The sequence below is a fragment of the Panthera leo genome, chromosome D3 (assembly GCF_018350215.1).
Source record: "Panthera leo isolate Ple1 chromosome D3, P.leo_Ple1_pat1.1, whole genome shotgun sequence".
NCBI lineage: Eukaryota > Metazoa > Chordata > Mammalia > Carnivora > Felidae > Panthera > Panthera leo.
The window spans coordinates 16,332,783-16,351,802 of NC_056690.1; the positions used below are offsets into that span (position 1 = coordinate 16,332,783).

General features: G+C 41.8%; 1 protein-coding gene across 3 annotated transcripts; it reads left to right on the forward strand.

Moving 5' to 3' along the window:
- Positions 1-3,094: 3,094 nt before the first annotated feature.
- Positions 3,095-17,512, forward strand: SIRT4 (sirtuin 4). Of its 3 annotated transcripts, none has more exons than XM_042910267.1 (5): positions 3,095-3,379; positions 11,342-11,855; positions 13,887-14,178; positions 14,301-14,513; positions 17,075-17,512. In XM_042910267.1, exons 2-4 carry the CDS (start codon positions 11,365-11,367, stop codon positions 14,451-14,453), a joined length of 936 nt encoding a protein of 311 aa, XP_042766201.1. In that variant the 5' UTR covers positions 3,095-3,379; positions 11,342-11,364; the 3' UTR covers positions 14,454-14,513; positions 17,075-17,512. The 3 variants fall into 3 exon arrangements, with proteins under 3 accessions (XP_042766201.1, XP_042766203.1, XP_042766202.1); XM_042910268.1 differs by having other exon boundaries at positions 3,370-3,379; positions 11,358-11,855; XM_042910269.1 differs by lacking the exon at positions 17,075-17,512 and having other exon boundaries at positions 14,318-14,457.
- Positions 17,513-19,020: the final 1,508 nt, after the last annotated feature.

Below are 19,020 nucleotides of genomic sequence, written 5' to 3' on the forward strand. Positions count from 1 at the left end.
GGAGCCTGAAGCAAAGCATTATGGGAGAGAAATATGCTAATAACTTAATTCATAGAATGAATTGCGGCAGATGAAAATGGGCTGTATCAGCATGCTGTTCCCTTGGCTCCCGATTCACAGCGTAACTGTCTTCTCCAAAATAGTGTTTTTAAAAAAATTGTGGTAAACTATACGTAATATAAAATGTACCATTCCAACCATTTTTAAGTGTACAGTTCAGTGGCATTATGTACATTGTTTGCAACCATTATCACCATACCTCTCCAGAACTTTTTCATCATCCCAAACCGAAATTCTGTACCCATTAAACACTAACTCCCTTTCCTATTTCTCCCTCTCCCAACCCCTAGAAACTTCTATTACTTTCTGTCGCTGAATTTGACTCCAGCAGGTACCTCATATAAGCGAAATCACACTATTTGACTTTTGGCCTCTGACTTTTTTTTTTTTAAGTTTATTTATTTAAGTAATAATACTTAATACCCCACTCATGGCGCGGGTCTCAGGACCCCGAGATCAAGAGTTGTATGCTCTTCCGAATGAGCCAGCCAGGCGCCTGTCTGGCTTATTTCATAATGTTTTAAGGTCTATCCATGTTGTAGTATATATATCAGAATTTCATTCCTCTTTATGGCTGATATTCTATTGTATGGAATTTAATTATCCATCCATTATTCTATGAATCTGCTTCGTTTCCATCTTTGGCTTTCGTGAGCAATCCTTCTACAAACAGTGGCATACAAATATCCATCTGAATCCTTGTTTTCAATTCGTTTCTGTACATAGTTGGAAGGGGAATTTCTGGGTCATATGGTAATTCTTTCTTTCTTTTTTTTAAGAATTCTTTTTTAATCCCAAAGGGTTTTCTGTTGGACACCTTAATTCAGAGGAGATAGGCTGGAAAAGGCTATTTTCATAGAAATGTTCACAGTTCACGAAGTTTGAAGTAACTTTCGCTCCCACTGCCTGTTTTTCCCTTGACAAATGGAAAGCTGTCAGAAACCTATATTCAGACTTCTTTCATCCCTGAACTATATTCTCCAAAATACTTTTGGTTTTTGCTACTCATTAAGATGTAAATAGTCTCTAAGAAAATTACATTTCCCCCAACATTTTATTTTTTATTTTTATTTTTTATTAAAAAAATTTTTTTTAACATTTATTTTATTTTTGAGACAGAGAGAGACAGAGCATGAACGGGGGAGGGTCAGAGAGAGAGGGAGACACAGAATCTGAGACAGGCTCCAGGCTCTGAGCAGTCAGCACAGAGCCCGACGCGGGGCTCGAACTCACATACCCAGAGATCGTGACCTGAGCCGAAGTCGGACGCTTAACCAACTGAGCCACCCAGGCGCCCCTTCCCCAACATTTTATTATAAAATATTTCAAACATGAGGGGCACTTAGCTGGTTCGGTCTGTGGAACATGTGACTCTTAATCTGGGGGTTGTAAATTCCAGCCCCAGGTTGGGTGTAGAGATTACTTATTTTGGGGAAAGAGAGAAAGGGTGTGTGTGCACTTGCACAAGCCGGGGGAGGGACAGAGAGAGAGGAGAGAGAATCCCAAGCAGGCTCTGTGCTGAAGCCAACTTGATCTCACAGTTTGGTTCCATGAGATCATGACCTGAACCGAAATCAAGAGTCAGAGGCTTAACTGACTGAACCACCTAGGTGGCCCTAGGGTGACTTAAAATCTAGAGATTATTTAAAATCTTAAAAAAAAAATTCAAACATGAAACGTTCAAAGAAAGTATTCCTCAGTGATCATTCATATAATCATCATCTAGGTGAGAAAATGACATCTTTAAAAGACCTATTTGATGCTGATGTGTAGCTTCCCCCCCCCCCCCACAGCCATAACTGCCAAGGTAGGAAAAATTATCAAGAAAAAAAAAAAGACTAGTAACTTGATTAATTTTATATTATTTTACTTTGATCCAATCAAGGACGTAGTCATGAATTCCTGGTATGGTGACACTGTGTGTTTTACCACCTGTCTTGGATGACTTCATCCTCCACGGATGACTTTCCAGCACTAAGAAAAATTGAAAAGTCAGCTAACTTCTCCCAGGAACATGAGATTTTGGGGGGCCTAAAAGCACAATAGTTCTGTATTAGTCTCTCAATTAACGATGTTCATTCTACTTGGCAAACTGAAAAAAACAACATGAGTTTGAAATTTTTCTTAATAAACTTGGGGTGGGGGGAGAAAATGTCAGTGTTTTGGCATTTTAATAGGTTTTGATCCAATACCCATATGTGCAGGAAATACTCCTGATTGCAATTTTTTTGACTTAGTAAAAATTTCCAGTCTACATTTTGGTCCTTTCTTTCAGCCAATGTGGTCAGGTTAACTAAGGCACAAAAAACCTGTCATGTCAGGTGATTGTCCCAGCAGTGTGACCTATCTGAGTTGTTGTGTAGGTATTGCTCCCAAACTCCTAAACTGGGTGACTTTACAGATATTTACCTCCACACATTCAGTGAGAGGATCAGGAGTCAAACTCTGACTCCAGCTTCCACAATACACTTCTGGGCTTCAGTTTATCTTAAAACAGGGGAAGCAGCTCCTTAGGTGGTCTTCAAGGTTCCAGTAAGCTGCCCTTTGATTGATGTTCTAAAACACAAATTGATTGATGTCTTATTTAGGTGATGCTACAGAACAGTGGTTCTCATTATTACAAACATTAGAAACAACTGGGAAGTTTGTAAACCGTCTTGATGCCCAGGCATCTCCCCAGACCAATTAAATCAGAATCTCTGGGAGTGAGACCTGGGCACTGTGTTGGTTAATGTAATAAAACCACAAAAGAGAATAAAGAAAATTGGAGAAGCCGAGTAAACACATTATTCCTTGTATATTATCTGTGGCTTTAGTTTTTCATATAAACTGCAAAAACATGAATTTTTCAGATATTAATGTATTTCTTCACACCCCACTACAAGGTGGGAAATTGATTTCCTCACAGTGAGTGCAAAGGATCATAATCACTGAAGTTCAGTATGAGTCTAATCTAGATACATTATTAAAGCTTCTATCTTAACAATGAATTCGTAACTTAGTACTGTTTAGATATACTATTTTGCACTGAGCACACTCGTCTTCAAACTCTAACAACTTCTCTCAAAGGGACACTAACATGTTGGCTTAGGAGACAGCGGGCACATTTCGCTCCTGTGAATGTTCAACACCTCTGACCAGGAAAGGCAGATGGGGGCGCTACCACACAATCTGGATCCCTCATCTGTGACACCCAGAGGATTGTGGGACTTGTAGTTTTCCTGGCATCATTTCTGCCTCCTGGACTGCATTTCCCAAAATGCAAAAGGAGTCAGCTCGTCGCGTCGTCAGACGTAAAGTGTTCTTTAAGGTGTGGAAGGTAAGTGTTCTGTGGGGGTTGCAGGTTTCTAGACGTTGTGAATTTGTTGTGAGGGATTCTATATAAACTTTTTGCCCTTTAGTAGTACCTGGCAGAGAGCAGCTGTTCCAGTATAGCGGGTTTTCAGCGATTTTCCCGAGCCCTTTGGTCTCAGGAATCCAGACTGTATTTGTTCAGCGGTTCAAGCGTTGCTGTGGATTTCTAGAGAAATCGGGGTCCTGAAACTAGATCTGGAAAGCCAGGCATAAAATAATGTTTACATATGAGGTGCGTGTCACTAGAGAATTTCTGCATTATGTTAAATAATACGTCAAAGCTTTGTTAGAATGTCGTGTTTGCAATTGAGGGTAAACTAAAAGAATATGGGGAAAGTAGAATAAAAGATGTGCATGTGCTTAGTTACAGTAATAAAGCCAAAAGCCATAAAAATCAAAAGTCAGAAAAGTCTGAGCAGCAACTGCATCAACACTTGGCATACTGGAATTCAAATATGCTTCTTAGCTTATGAAGAAATATTTCTGATTTATAAAATAGGAAGTAGGTTTATGGAACACACGGTTTCCCAAGGGATGGTAGTAACTAAAATTGTAAGTGTATTCCTCTGAGGGAGACGTCTTTAGATGTAGACATAGATGGAATAACAATTCCCTATTAAAAGATTTAAAAGAGGGGCGCCTGGGTGGCTCAGTCGGTTGAGCGACCGACTTTGGCTCAGGTCATGATCTCACGGTTTGTGAGTTCGAGTCCCGTGTCGGGCTCTGTGCTGACAGCTCAGAGCCTGGATGCTGCTTCTGATTCTGTGTCTCCCTCTCTCTCTGCCCTTCCCCCACGCATGCTCTGTCTCTCTCTGTCTCAGAAATAAATAAACATAAAAAAAAAGATTTAAAAGATATCGGGAGTAAGCTATTATTCTTTTGAAGTTTATAAGTTTATTTCTGACCAGCCAGGTTTTATTGGGACAGACAGAATAGGTCTTATGTTATGCTAGAGTCCTGCTTTACCAATTTTTATTTTACACTCCCTTTTTAAAATCCACATTTTTTTAGAGTCCCTTCCACCATTTTTTAAATAAACCAAAATGTACAGTTTTTCTTGAATGCAAAAAGTCTTGGAAGATTCACCAACCATTTTAAGTTAATTTCCATCTGATGGCCAAGCATAGTAGACCTCTGGTTGTAGGTTCTTAAGAGGTCAAGAAGACAAGATTGGCTTGGGTTGTTATGCAATAGTCCAGTGTGGCGACAAGATTTTATTTTGTGGAAGGTATTAGAAATTCTTGACCAAAACAAATTTTTAAAAAGATATAAAAAGGGAGCCTTGTTGTTTCAGGTCGGACTTCATGGGACTCGGGAGGTGGGCCGGAATCAGTTTTTCCTGGTGAAGGCCAATTGTTAGACATTTAGGAACTTGCTAGCCAGTTGTTAAACCATTGGTAGCCTGAAACTGGCCATGATGGGATTATTTTCTCATATCTTTTTGTGGGGATAGTGGGGGAGAAGGTAGTACACCCCTGGCAAGGGTCAGTTTACTCTATAAGCCTGGAGCCCCAGTGTTCAGTACATTCTTGAGTTCTCACATCCTGAGCTAACTCACACCCTCCCAAATTCTGCAAAAGATTGATTTGGATTACAAAGTAAGGTTATAAATACACTCTAGGTGTGTGTTGGGGGGTGGGGGAGGGGGCGGGGAGGAGGCTGCACCTTTCCAGGGAAAGATATTCTTGTTTACTTGGGGGGCCCATCCTTTAAGATACTGAAGTCACTGATTAATTCATTATTTGTAGGTTGTTCAGATAAGCATGCAATCTGCCACCAGAAGTAGTATGGTCTGGATGGAGAGTCTTCTTAGATTATGCAAAAACCTGTACTCCTCTCTGATACATTTTCTTAAACCTAGATTTTGTCTTCAAGAGGACAGTATTATGTGCAATGCCAACAAATTCCTACTCCCCAGTCATTTCTCAATATCATGCTGTTGGCTCTCATCACCCATCCCATAAATATTTCAGTGTACAACTTTGCTGATTATCAGATACCTTTTGGGTTGTCAGCTTATAGGTATAAATTGGATGAGTTTTGAAATCTCATCAGTAACCTCCCAAATCCCATTTAGGGTGGACTATTTGGGGGAAATGACAGTGCTACCCAAGCTTTTCTTTATTTGCAATTCCTTCCTTACAGTTAGTCCATATATTTTTAGTCTAAGTTTAGTTCTTGTTTATATCTGTATTGTTGATAATCATGTACCCTTGCTTTTATTTTTGTTTAGATCCAGGGCAACATGAGGGAGGCATACTTTTAAGTTACCTATCCTAGTTCACTTTGTACATTTAATTTCAAATATGTTTTCTTCAAATACTATATGACTGCTGATAGGGTCCAGATATTAGAGTTTTATCTACCTTTAAGGTGAAACATTCCACATTTTAGCTTCTCTTCAAAGTACTCCATTCTTTTTTTCCCCTCACTTTTCAGATCATATCTCTTACACCTTTAAAGTATTCAAAAGATATAAGCATTGTTACTTTATCTCATAGCTTTTGGCATTTCTGCACTACCACTATCCTAGGCACACTAGGACATCTATTTTTGAGAGAGAGAGAGAGAGAGAGAGAGCACAAGCAGGGGAGGGGCAGAAAGAGAGAGGGAGACACAGAATCCGAAGCAGGCTCCAGGCTCCGAGCTGTTAGCACAGAGCCCGACATGGGGCTTGAACTCATGATCCATGAGAGCATGACCTGAGCCCAAGTCAGACGCTTAACCAACTGAGCCACCCAGGCACTTCTGTTGTTTCTTTTTTTAAGTTTATTTATTTATTCGGAGAGAGAGAGAGGGAGAGAGAGCAAGTGGGGAAGGGGCAGAGAGAGACGGGGAGAGAGAGAATCACAAGCAGGCTCAGCACCACCAATGCATCCTGAGTCAGGGCTTGAACTCACGAACCGTGAGATTGTGACCTGAGCCAAAGTTGGACACTTAACCGACTGAGCCACTCAGGTGCCCTATATAAAAATTTTTTTTATTGTGGAGATAGAATAATATAACGAACCCCATTCACAGACATATCACCCAGCTTCAAAAATAAACAACTCTTGGCTAATCTTGTTTCATTTATACAGTATATTTCTATCTACTCTGCCCCCTCTATATTATTTTGAAATAAATCCTCCCAGACATATCATCTCACCCAAATATTTCAGTCTGTAACTTCTATAGGATGAAGACTTTTAAAAAAATCACAATACCATTTGTCATACATAAAACACTTCTTTAAATATGTATTTTTTAAATTTCCTAAAGCAATCTCTAAGACCACCATGGTGCTTGAACTCACAACCTTGATATCAAGAGTTGCATGCTCTACTGACTGAGCCAACCAGAAGCCCCCATACGTAAAAAACAATAATTTCTTTTTTTTATTAAAAAAAAATTTTTTTTTAATGTTTATTACTGAGACAGAGACAGAGCACGAGTGGGGGAGGGGCAGAGAGAGAGAGGGAGACACAGAATCCGAAGCAGGCTCCAGGCTCCGAGCTGTCAGCACAGAACCTGACGCGGGGCTCGAACTCACAAACCATGAGATCATGACCTGAGCTGAAGTCGGTCACTCAACCAACTGAGCCACCCAGGCGCCCCCAAAACAATAATTTCTTAATATCAAACATACAGTTAATGTTCAATTTTCCAATTATTAGTGTTGTAAAGTTCCAGATAAGGCCCACAGATTACATTTGGTTGGTATGTCTTTAAAGCTCTTTAATCTATCATTCCCCCTTCAGATCTACTTCTATCTCTTGCAGTTTATTTGTTGAAGAAGCTGATTTTTCTGTCCTGTAGAGTTTCCCATGGCCTGAACTTCATGGATGGACCGATGATATCATCTAACATTGCTTTGGCCTCTGTATTTCCTATAAATTGTTAAACTCTAGAGACTTGATCACTGTCGAGTTCAATTTTTTTTTTCTCCCAAGACCACATCTTGAGGCGTGGTGTGCTCTTCCATGAAGAGTCTAGTCTGGTATTCTCTCTTTTCCTAATGTTGAAATTGGAGGAAGTTGTTGATGTTTGATGCCTATATGCTGCCTTTGCTTTTCGGCTATAAATGAGATAATCACCTCACACCTGACAGAATGGCTAAAATCAAAGACAAGAAATAAGTAGTGTGGGTGAGGATGTGGAGAAAAAGGAACGCTTGTGCACTATTTGTGGGGATGCAAGCTAGTGCAGCCACTGTGGAAAACAGTACAGAGTTTCCTCACAAAATTAAAAATATAATTACTCCATGATCCAGTAATTCTACTACTGCATATTTACCCAAGGAAAACAAAAACACTAATTTGGAAAGATATATGCACCTCTATGTTTATTAAAGCATTATTTATAATAGCCAAGATATGGAAGCAACCCAAGGGTCCATCTATAGATTAATGGATAAAGATGTCAGCACACACACACACTCATGCACACACACACTCACTCCACACAGGAGTATTACTCAGCCTTAAGAAGGATATCTTGGGGCGCCTGGGTGGCTCAGTTGGCTAAGCATCTGACTTCGGCTCAGGTCATGATCTCACAGTTGGTGAGTTCGAGCCCCGCGTCGGACTCTCTGCTGACAGCTCAGAGCCTGGAGCCTGCTTCAGATTCTGTCTCCCTTTCTCTCTGCTCCTCTCCTGCTCATGCTCTGTCTCTATCAAAAGTAAATAAACATTAAAAAAATTATTAAAAAAAGAAGGATATCTTGCTATTTGCAACAACATGGATGGATGTAGAGGATATAATGCTAAGTGAAATAAGTCGGACAAATACCACATGATTTCACTCGTGGAATTTAAGGGAAAAAAAAAACACAAATGAACAAAGAAAAAAGAGATAAGCAAAAAACCAGACTCTATTAAAAACATTTTTAGTTTATTTTGAGAGAGAGCGCATGTGAGTGCATGAGTGAGTCGGGGAAGGAGCAGAGAGAGTGAAAGGGAGAGAGAGAGAATCCCAAGCAGGCTCCTCACTGCTAGTGCAGAGCCCAACAAGGGGCTTGAACCCACAAACCGTGAGACCATGACCTGATTGAAATCAAGAGTTGGACACTTAACCCACTGAGCCACCCAGGTGCCCCGAAACCCGTTTTTTTAAAAAAAATGTCTGTTTATTTTTGACAGAGAGAGAATGTGAACATGTGTCGGGGAGGGACAGAGAGAGAGCAACAGAGGATCCCAAGCAGATTCTGCATGGAGAGTCCAATGCAGGGCTAGAACTCATGAACTGCAAGATCATGACCTGAGCTGAAGGCAGACACTTAACTGACTGAAGCCACCCGGGCACCCCAAAAACAGACTCTTAAATATAGAGAACAAACTGGTGGTTGCCATAGGCGAAGTGGGTGAGGGGATGGGTGAAATAGGTGAAGGGGATTAAGCATATACTTCTAGTAATGAGCAATGACTACTTTATAGAATTGTTGAATCATTATATTGTACACCTGCAACTAATATAATACTATATGTTAATTATCCTTGAATTTTAAAAAAGCCTAAGGGAAAGACTAAAAAAAATAATAAATAAAGTTCTGATGCATCTTCTAGTCCCTGGCAACTACTAATTTACTTTCTGTCTCTATATATTTGTGTATTTTAGAAATTTAATATAAGTGGAATCATATAGTATTTGTCCTTTTGTGACTGACTTCTTACACTTAGCATAATGTTTTTGATGTTTATCCATATTATAGCATATATCAGAACTTTATGCTTATAGGTAAATTTCCTTATATGGATAGACCCCATTTTGTTTATCCATTCATCAGTTGATGGCTGCCTTACTTTTGTTTTTGTTTTGGGGGTCTTTTTTTTTTTTAATTTAAATTTTAGTTAACATGAAGTGCAATATTGGTTTCAGGAGAATTCAGTGATTCATCAGTTACATACAACACGCAGTGCTCATCACAAGTGTCCTCCTTAATACCCATTACCCATCTAGCCCATTTCCCACCCACCTCCCTCCATCAATCCATAGTTTGTTTTCTATCATTAAGTGTCTCTTGTGGTTTGTTGGGGTGCCTGGGTAGCTCAGTCGGTTAAGCGTCTGACTTCAGCTCAGGTCATGATCTGGTAGTTCTTGAGTTCAAGCCCCGAGTCAGGCTTTGTGCTGACAGTTCAGAGCCTTAAGCCCATTTCAGATTCTGTGTCTCCCTCTCTCTCTCTCTGCCTCCCTCCCACTCATGCTGTCTCTCTCTCCTGCAAAAATAAATATTAAAAAAAATTTTTTTAGGGGCACCTGGGTGGCTCAGTCGGTTAAGCATCCAGTTTCGACTCAGGTCATGATCTTGTGGTCTGTGAGTTCAAGCCCCGCGTCGGGCTCTGTGCTGACAGCTCAGAGCCTGGAGCCTGTTTCAGATTCTGTGTCTCCCTCTCTCTCTGACCCTCCCCCATTCATGCTCTGTCTCTCTCTCTCTCTGTCTCAAAAATAAATAAACTTAAAAAAAATTTTTTTTTAAATTTTTAATGTTTATTTATTTTTGAGACAGAGAGAGAGAGAAAGAGAGAGAGACAGTGTGGGAGTGGGGGAGGATCAGAGAGAGAGAAAGAGAGACAACAGAATCCAAAGCAGACTCCAGGCTCTGAGCTGTCAGCACAGAGCCCGATGCAGGGCTTGAACTTACAAGACTTGGTATCATGACCTGAGCCGAAGTCAGAGACCCAACTGACTGAGCCACCCAGGCACCCCTAAAAAAAAAATTTTTTTTTAAGAGTCTCTTGTGGTTTGTTTCCCTCTCTTCTTTTTTTCCTCCCCCTTCCTTTAGGTTCATATGTTTTATTTCTTAAATTCCACAAGTAAGTGAAATCATATGGTATTTTTTTCTGATTGACTTATTGTGCGTAGCATAATACATTCTAGCTTCATCCACGTCATTGCAGATGGCAAGATTTCATTCTTTTTTAAAGTTTATTTATTTATTTGAGAGAGAGGGGGACATGCACAAGCATGGGAGGGAGGGAGAGAGAGAAGGAGACAGAGAATCCCAAGCAGGCTCTGCGCCAGCAGAGCTCAATCTCACAAACTGTGAGATCATGACCTGAGCTGAAATCAAGAGTCAGACACCTAACTACTGAGCCACCCAGGTGCCCCAAGATTTCATTCTTTTTGATGACTGAGTAATATTCCATTATGTATACATACCACATCTTTATCCATTCATCAGTTGATGGACATTTGGGCTCTCTCCATAGTTTGGCTACTGTTGATAATGCTGCTATAAACACTGGGGTGCACGTACCCCTTAAAATCTGTCTTTTTGTATCCTCTGGGTGAATACCTAATAGTGCAATTGCTGGATCATAGGGTAGTTCTGTTTTTAGTTTCAGCTACCTTAGTTTTATTTATATAGATATCATATACTATAAATATTATATCTATATATTTATATGTATTTTATATATTATATGTAAAACATTTTTTTTAATATTTATTTTTGAGAGCAAGAGAGAGAGAGAGAGTGCAAGCAGGGGAGGGGCAGAGAGAGAGGGAGACACAGAATCCAAAGCAGACTCCAGGCTCCATGCTGTCGGCACACAGCCTGACGCGGGGCTCGAACCCACAAACTATGAGATCATGACCTGAGCCAAAGTAGGACACTTAACTGACTGAGCCCCCCAGGTGCCCCTACATATATAATATATATATATATAATATATATATATATATATTATATATATATATAATATATATATAATATATATATTTTTTTTAATGTTTATTTTCGAGAGAGAGAGAATGCAAGCAGGGGAGGGGTGGGGTGGGGGACAGAGGATCTGAAGTGGGCTCCGCACTGACAGCAGTGAGTCCATGTGGGGCTCGAACTCATTAACTGCGAGATTGTGACCTGAGCCGAAGTCAGACGCTCAACAGACTGAGCCACCCAGGTGCCCTTTGGCGGCCTTAGTTTTTAAAATTTGTTTTCTCCCATCAGGTTTCTTTCTCTCTAGAACAAAGATGAATTGTAGGTGGACTCTCAGGGCAGCGAAAGGCCGCTGGATGGTGAACATCAGCCAGCAGTGCTCACATGGATCCATTGGGTTATTTGTGCCACCGAGTCCACCTCTAGACCCTGAGAAGATCAGAGAGTTACAGCGCTTCATCACCCTGTCCAAGAGACTCCTAGTGATGACTGGGGCAGGAATCTCCACTGAGTCGGGGATCCCAGACTACAGGTCAGAAAAGGTGGGACTCTATGCTCGCACTGACCGGAAACCCATCCAGCATGGGGATTTTCTACGGAGTGCTCCAGTCCGCCAGCGGTACTGGGCAAGAAACTTTGTCGGCTGGCCTCGGTTCTCCTCCCTGCAGCCTAACCCTGCACATTGGGCCTTGAGCAACTGGGAGAGACTCGGAAAGCTGTACTGGTTGGTGACCCAAAATGTGGATGCCTTGCACACTAAAGCAGGGAGTCAGCGCCTGACAGAACTCCATGGATGCATGCACAGGTGCAGGAAGGTCTAAATAGTGTGAATGCAGAAATGTGAGCTCCATGAGAGCAAGGACCTTGGCTGTCTTGACCACTTTGTCCTCATTAGATCTTGAGAAAAGGATTTGGGAGCAAGTTGTTTATTTTGGAGTTGATCCCAGCAAACTCATTGAGGGAGTGGGGAAATGAAACAGGGTAGGCAAGAAAAGTCAAGAAAAGGGCATGTTAATGAATGGGTTGCTGCTTTGGGGAGCTGGAACTCAATCCTTTGAGGGGCCCTCTGTCTGGAGCATACTTCAGAATTGTCTCACTGAAAGTTGAGGAAGCTTGGGCATTTATCTACCATGTCCCATCCTTTAATGGTTGAGGGTCTTTCTAGGGGAATTAACTCCCTAACACTGACTCTGCAACTCCTTGGCCAGTAAACCCCCTAAGCAAGAGAGATGCAAGAAGTTGCTTATAAGAGAACTGTGTACAAGTGGCTGTAGGGTGTCTTGAGGGGACTATGAGCAAAGCACCAACAGCATAGTCTATAAGCTGGTGGATCTCTGATGCCTGGACACATAGAACACAGTACAGCCTGGCAAATAGAACCCAGTAAATATTGATGGAATGAACACATGTAGCCCTGGAAATAACCTGAAGCTAACTGGAGACCATTTCCTTATTATTAAGCCCCAGAGATCCTCCTGCCAATCATAAAATATTTATCGGGTGCCACAACGTGTGGTGTGCTATTGGTGGTGTGGAAGGGTCAAAACCAAAGAGCATAAAACATGCTCTACTTTATATGTGAGAACTTTGTAATCTCCTGGGGGTGGGGGGGGGATCCAAAAATAACATGTTTAACAACAGACAATTCCATATGTGATTGTTAAATTATGTGGTCCGTGATAGACCTGCTTTAGAGGTTCAGAGAAACAGATTTAGTAAAGCTTCGAGTAATCGGTCAAGCTTTTATGGGAAAGGTGGGGCTTGAGTCTGGCTCAGGTCTGACTGAACAAAAGAGGGGAGAGGGCTTTCTAAATGAAGAGGATTTGTAGAGCCCAGAGGAGTCTGGCCTGGCCTCTGTGGAGACTACTGTGAAATCAGATTGTCTGGAAAGGCTAGACCCAAATCATGGGTGCATCTGAAAATAGTACAGTGCAATTTGGGTCTTTTGTGAGAGACCAAAAGGGACTATTAGTGGTTTCTGAGCAAGAAAGCAATGTGATAAAAATAGCATTTGAGGAAAGCCACACAGGATTAGAGAGTGTGGCTCAGGGAGGTCAGCCTGAAGGACCCAGATCAAGGTGGTATCAGGGGAATTTGAGAGCTAATGATGGCCCTGGCCCCATTAAACTTTTCTTTTCCTGATGAAAGTTCCAAATCTTCCCAATAAGAAAGTAGTATAATGAACTCCCATGTACCATCACTCAGATACAAAAATTATATCATGTCTACTTTACCTCCCCCCCCCCCCCCCCGGCTGGTCTCTTAAAATAACTGCTATTTATTGAGTGGCTCCTGTCTATAGGCAGGAGCCTATAGACTCCTAGGTGGAGTCTAGGTGGTGGCCATAGCACAGTGGTCAAAGGATTCAAAGTTCTTGCTCTCACACGAACTCATGATTAAGGAAGTGAGGAGAGAAGCGAGTCACTGGGTTAGGACACCGAGGGGAAGAGTGTTTTAGAGGGACGGTGGTGATGGACAGCAACAATCACCCTGGAGGAGGAGAGGGAGGGAGGAAAAGCACCGGTCTGGGCACTAAGGAAGTCATTTGGTAAAGCATTTGCAGTTGCACTAAGGATAAAAATGAGCCAACAGGTTAAGCAGGCCGTGTAAGTAAGGAAAGCAGAGGTACACTGCTTGTTCTAGAGTTGGCAGTAGGAGGAAGGTAAGGAATGGTGGTAGTTAACATGAGAAGGTATTCCTACCTTGGGGGAAAGACTGGGTGCTAGAAACAGTGAACAGTGTTGGAGGAGCTACAACTGGTTGGGGATGAGATGTTTTTGGCAGCTTCATGCCTTCTCGGGACCAGTTGTTCAGTCAGCCTCTTCTTTGGTTTCAGGGTCCTTTGCTTGAACTGTGGTGAACAGATTCCCCGGGGGGTGTTACAAGAGCGTTTTGAAGCTCTGAACCCCACCTGGAGTGCCGAGGCCCATGGCCTGGCTCCTGACGGCGACGTCTTTCTCACAGAGGAGCAGGTACGGAGCTTTCGGGTCCCGTCCTGCCGATGTGGAGGCCCCCTGAAACCAGATGTCGTTTTCTTCGGGGACACAGTGAACCCTGACAAGGTTGACTTTGTGCACAGGCGTGTAAAAGAAGCTGACTCCCTCTTGGTAGTGGGATCATCCTTACAGGTATCTGACTTGGTCAGGGTGGGAATGGCCCCTTTTGCGGGCTGGAGAGCCCTGGAGAGGCTCCCTGTTAGGTTTACCTCTAACTGCATTGAGAGTTCTTACCTGTGTCTTTTCCTTGTAAGGTTTATTCTGGTTACAGGTTCATCCTCACTGCCCGAGAGAAGAAGCTCCCAATTGCAATACTTAACATTGGGCCCACACGGTCAGATGACTTGGCGTGTCTGAAACTGGATTCTCGCTGCGGAGAACTGCTGCCTCTAATAGACCCCTGCTGACCACAGTCTGATGCTCCTGAGTCAGAAACTGGGACTTTCACTTGAATCCTGCTATTAAAGGTAAATGCTTTCCTAGATACTGATTCCAGTTCCCATTCAACCAAGAGCACTGACAAAATAGGCAGCTTGGGGCGCCTGGGTGGCTCAGTCGGTTGAGCGTCCGACTTTGGCTCAGGTCATGATCTCGCAATCTGTGGGTTCAAGCCTCGCATCGGGCTCTGGGCTGACAGCTCAGAGCCTGGAGCCTGCTTCGGATTCTGTGTCTCCTTCTCTCTCTGCCCCTCTCCCACTTGTGCTCTGTCTCCCTCTGTCTCTCAAAAATAAATAAATGTAAAAAAATAAAAATAAAAATAAATAGGCGTCTTAATGTATGGCCACTAGTAATTAAAACTAATTCTTTAATGTGCATTAAGCTACAGTGTTTGAAAGATATTTCTTTTCCAGCTCTATGCACACAGCCATTTAGAAGGTTTCAAAGTCCACCACTGCTTTTTTTCCTGTTTTTAAATAACAGCTTTTCGCACTTTCAAAGTATACAATTAAGCTTTTAGTACGCTCACAAAGTTATACATGACTCACAGCTGTCTTAATTCCAGAATATTTTCATCATCCCAGGAAGAAACCTTGTACCCATCAGCAGTCACTCCACCCTCCCCAACCCCTCCACTTCTCCCTACCCTGGCAATAGCTAGTCTGTTTCTGCTTATGCTAGACATTTCACAGAAGATGTGGCCTCTTGTGTCTGGCTTCTCCACTTGGCATAATAGTTTCAAGGTTCGTCCATATTGTAGCATGTATTGGTACTTTTATATCTATTTTAATCTATGGATACAACCACTTAAAAAAATAAAAAGCTTTGGGGCACCTGGATGGCACAGTCGGTTGAACAGCTGACTCTTGACTTTGGCTCAGGTCATATCCCAGGGTCATAGCATCGAGCCTCAGGTCGGGCTCTGCGCTGAGCTTGCTTGGGATTCTTTCTCTCTCTGCCCCTCTCCCTCGCTCACACTCTCTCTCTAAAAAAAATAAATAAGTAAAATAAAAAGCTTTATTGAGATAGTTCACAAACCACACAGTTTATTCATGTAATATGTACAATTCAGTAGTTTTTAGCATATTCTAAGGGAAGTACAACCACTTTTTAAAAAAGCGACCTTAATTTTTAGTTTTAGGTTCACAGCAAAACTGAGCAGTAAATACAAAGGGTTCCAATATGCCCCTTGTCCCTATACACTCACACAGTATTAACATTTGATTCACCTACTGAAGGACAACTTGGTTGTTTCCAAGTTTTGGGCAATTATGAATAAAGTCGCTGTAAATACTAAGGAGCAAGACTGCTGGATCATATGATAAAAGTTTGTGTAGTTTTGTATGCAATTGCCAAACTGCCTTCCAAAGTGGCTGTCCCATTTTGCATTCCCGCCAACGAATGAGAGTTCCTGTACAACCACCTATTAAAAATCATTTTGGGGGCGCTTGGGTGGCTCAGTCGGTTGAGCATCTGACTCTTGGTTTCAGCTCAGGTCATGATCTCACAGTTTGTGCGTTTGAACCCCACGTCGGGCTCTTTGCTGACACCATGGACCCTGCTTGGGATTTACTGTCTCCCTCTCTCTCTGCCTCTCTCTCTCTCAAAGTAAATAAATAAACTTAAAAAAAAAAAACATTTTCATTGAAGTATACTATACAGAGTAGAGCATGTGTTATAAGTGGACAGTTTGACGAAGACATGAAGCATCTAGATCAAGGAACAGAATATTACTAGCACCAAGGAAGTCCCCTTAGTACAGACACTTAATTTTTTTTTTCTTTAATGTTTATTTTTGAGAGTGTGTGAGTGGGAGAGGGGCAGAGAGAGAGAGGGAGACAAGGAATCCAAAATAGGCTCCAGGCTCCGAACTGTCAGCACAAAGCCCAACACAGGGCTCGAACCCACGAGCCATGAGATCATGATCTGAGCCAAAGTTGGATGCTCAACCAACTGAGCCACCCAGGAGCCCCTAGACACTTTTTTAAAATTTTTTTTTAATTTTTTAAATTTACACCCAAGTTAGCATATAGTGGAACAATGATTTCAGGAGTAGATTCCTTAATGCCCCTTAGCTGTTTAGCCCATCCCCCCTCCCACAACCCCTCCAGTAACCCTGTTTGTTCTCCGTATTTAAGAGTCTCTTGTGTTTTGTCCCCCTCCCTGTTTTTATATTATTTTTTGCTTCCCTTCCCTTGTGTTCATCTGTTCTTTGTCTTAAAGTCCTCATATGAGCAAAGTCATATGGTATCTGCCTAGACACTTTTTGATATACTTTTTAGCTAGCTTATTACTAGAATAATATATATTATAGAATGTTTAGGTGATAACAGATAAGTAAAAAGAATATAATGCAAATTACCTATTATTCCACCACCTAGATAACCAAAGTTTAACATTCTGGTATAACTAAGTCTGTTTTTATGAAAGTCAAATCAAGCTGTGCATGTTTTCACTTAACAAGATATAGTGGCCCTCTTTACATATCCTAAATGCTGTGGTTTCTTGAATGGTAGGCTGATGTTCACAAATCATTTTCCCCCACCCACTCTCGGCTTATTCGGCATTAACTTGTTTCATTTCTTTCCAGATCCTTGAGGATTCCTCCCTCCTTCCTCCAACTAACTGCTCGCTGAGTGCAGCCTGTAGAGGGCAGCAAACCAGCATCTTTCTCCCAGCCTGCCTATGAACTGGGCAAGTTTCAGTCAGGCTGATGAAATTTGCCCCTGAAGAAAGACTTTTTCAAAGCAGCAGCTTCTATTGATAGGTAAACTTTTTTCGATTCCTTTTTATCTCACCAGGCAGAAGAAACGGCCTGGGGAAATACTTAGGCCAGAATGGTCTCTGGAGCACCAAGCAGGAATCTCACTAATGTGGGGCTTGAGGGGAGAAGAAAAGGACTTAATTTAGAATTCCAAATGGTTAAATGTCTTTAACTGAAACATTCTGGTATATTTTTCTAAAAGATGAGCAATGGTATGAATGAATTTTTTATTAACTAAGGAATAAAGAAATCATTTGCACACCAGGTATGTGGGCTGTATGTTTATATTCTTTTTTTATTTTTATTTTTTAAATTATTTTTTTAACATTTTTATTTATTTTTGAGAGACAGAGTAAGAATGAGCACGAGCAGGGGAGGGGCAGAGAGAGAGAGGGAGACACAGAATCCAAAGCAGGTTCCAAGCTCTGAGCTGTCAGCACAGAGCCCGATGCGGGGCTTGAATCCATGAACTGTGAGATCATGACCTGAGCCAAAGTCTGACACAACCAACTGAGCCACTCAGGCGCCCCTATATTCTTTTTTTTAATCAGCTAAAAGAGAATGAGGCTTTATGACATGGTTCTTTAAAGATTTCTGCTGGATTTCAGCTGCCAGATGAGACACTTGCCTCAAACCTGATGTGTAGAGAGGAAACTGAATTCCCAAGTGGGCTCTTAAGCTGATTTGTTTCTGCTGAGCAAGGCAGTAAGCCTTGTTTGATTATTGTGTTAGCCCGAAAGAATCATTGTACCAGGCTAAAGCTTTCAGCACAATCTCATCAAAAGTGAAGCGGATGAAAGAATCACAGCCTATTCTGGATAGTCTTTTGTCTAAAATTAGGGCAAGCAATACATGGTCATCCTGCACCTACCTAGGAAGTAAATTATAGTTACCTGGGATAATCCAAGAGCTTGAAACCAACAGAGTTCTTTTCATGTGCACAACTCTGTTTTCCCACAGTCATTAATTCTGAAGAGGTGTAAGGTTGTTGTAAATCTCATTCCAGCTTTTTTGCAGATGAAGATCCTAAGGTGCTCGGGATCAGATGTGCTCAGTTACCAAGTCAGCACCAATAATTGTATTCAAATCTGGGTCTTTTGAATCTCAAGCCATTCTCACCACAATTTTGTCAATGGTTAATAACAGCAGTAAGGTACTAAGGCTACAAAGATACAACCTCTTGGCTTCAAGTGGCTCACAGAGAATGTGCTGTTCCCCCATTCTTATTCTCTACCAGAAAATGGCCAGATTCATGCACGGAATGGCAGAATGAGAGCAAATTAAGTCCATCCCTCCTCATTTTTATTTTGGAGGAACCTAAGGCCATACAGCATATTTTCAGAGCCAGGACTAGAATCCGAGACTTTCCTCCCAGTTCTTTTCTTCTTAAACAACAGCTTCTTATCTATCTGAAGATTATGGTTAGAAGTCAGCCTGAAGTAGAAGCCAGCAGTACAACCGGCCAAGGAGACCAGGAATGGTTAAAGTCCAGTAGTAAGGTTGCTAGGGAGGAAGGCAGGCTCTTTCCATCACCTAATGCTGACACAATTCATGAAACCAAGTCTTCAGGACCTTAGGAATGTTCATTTTGTTCATAGTTCTTCCTGAGCTGGAATTCTTCCCCAAAAATTTGTCCCAAGAGGAACTTGGCATTTCCTGAAGCTGATGCTTCTCATGTCTCTTCACTTTCCATCTTTTGCTTTTTACCAGCATGGCAGTCCTAATCCACCATAAGTGTCCTCTGTTGGAATAACAAACCAACTGGTGGGTGC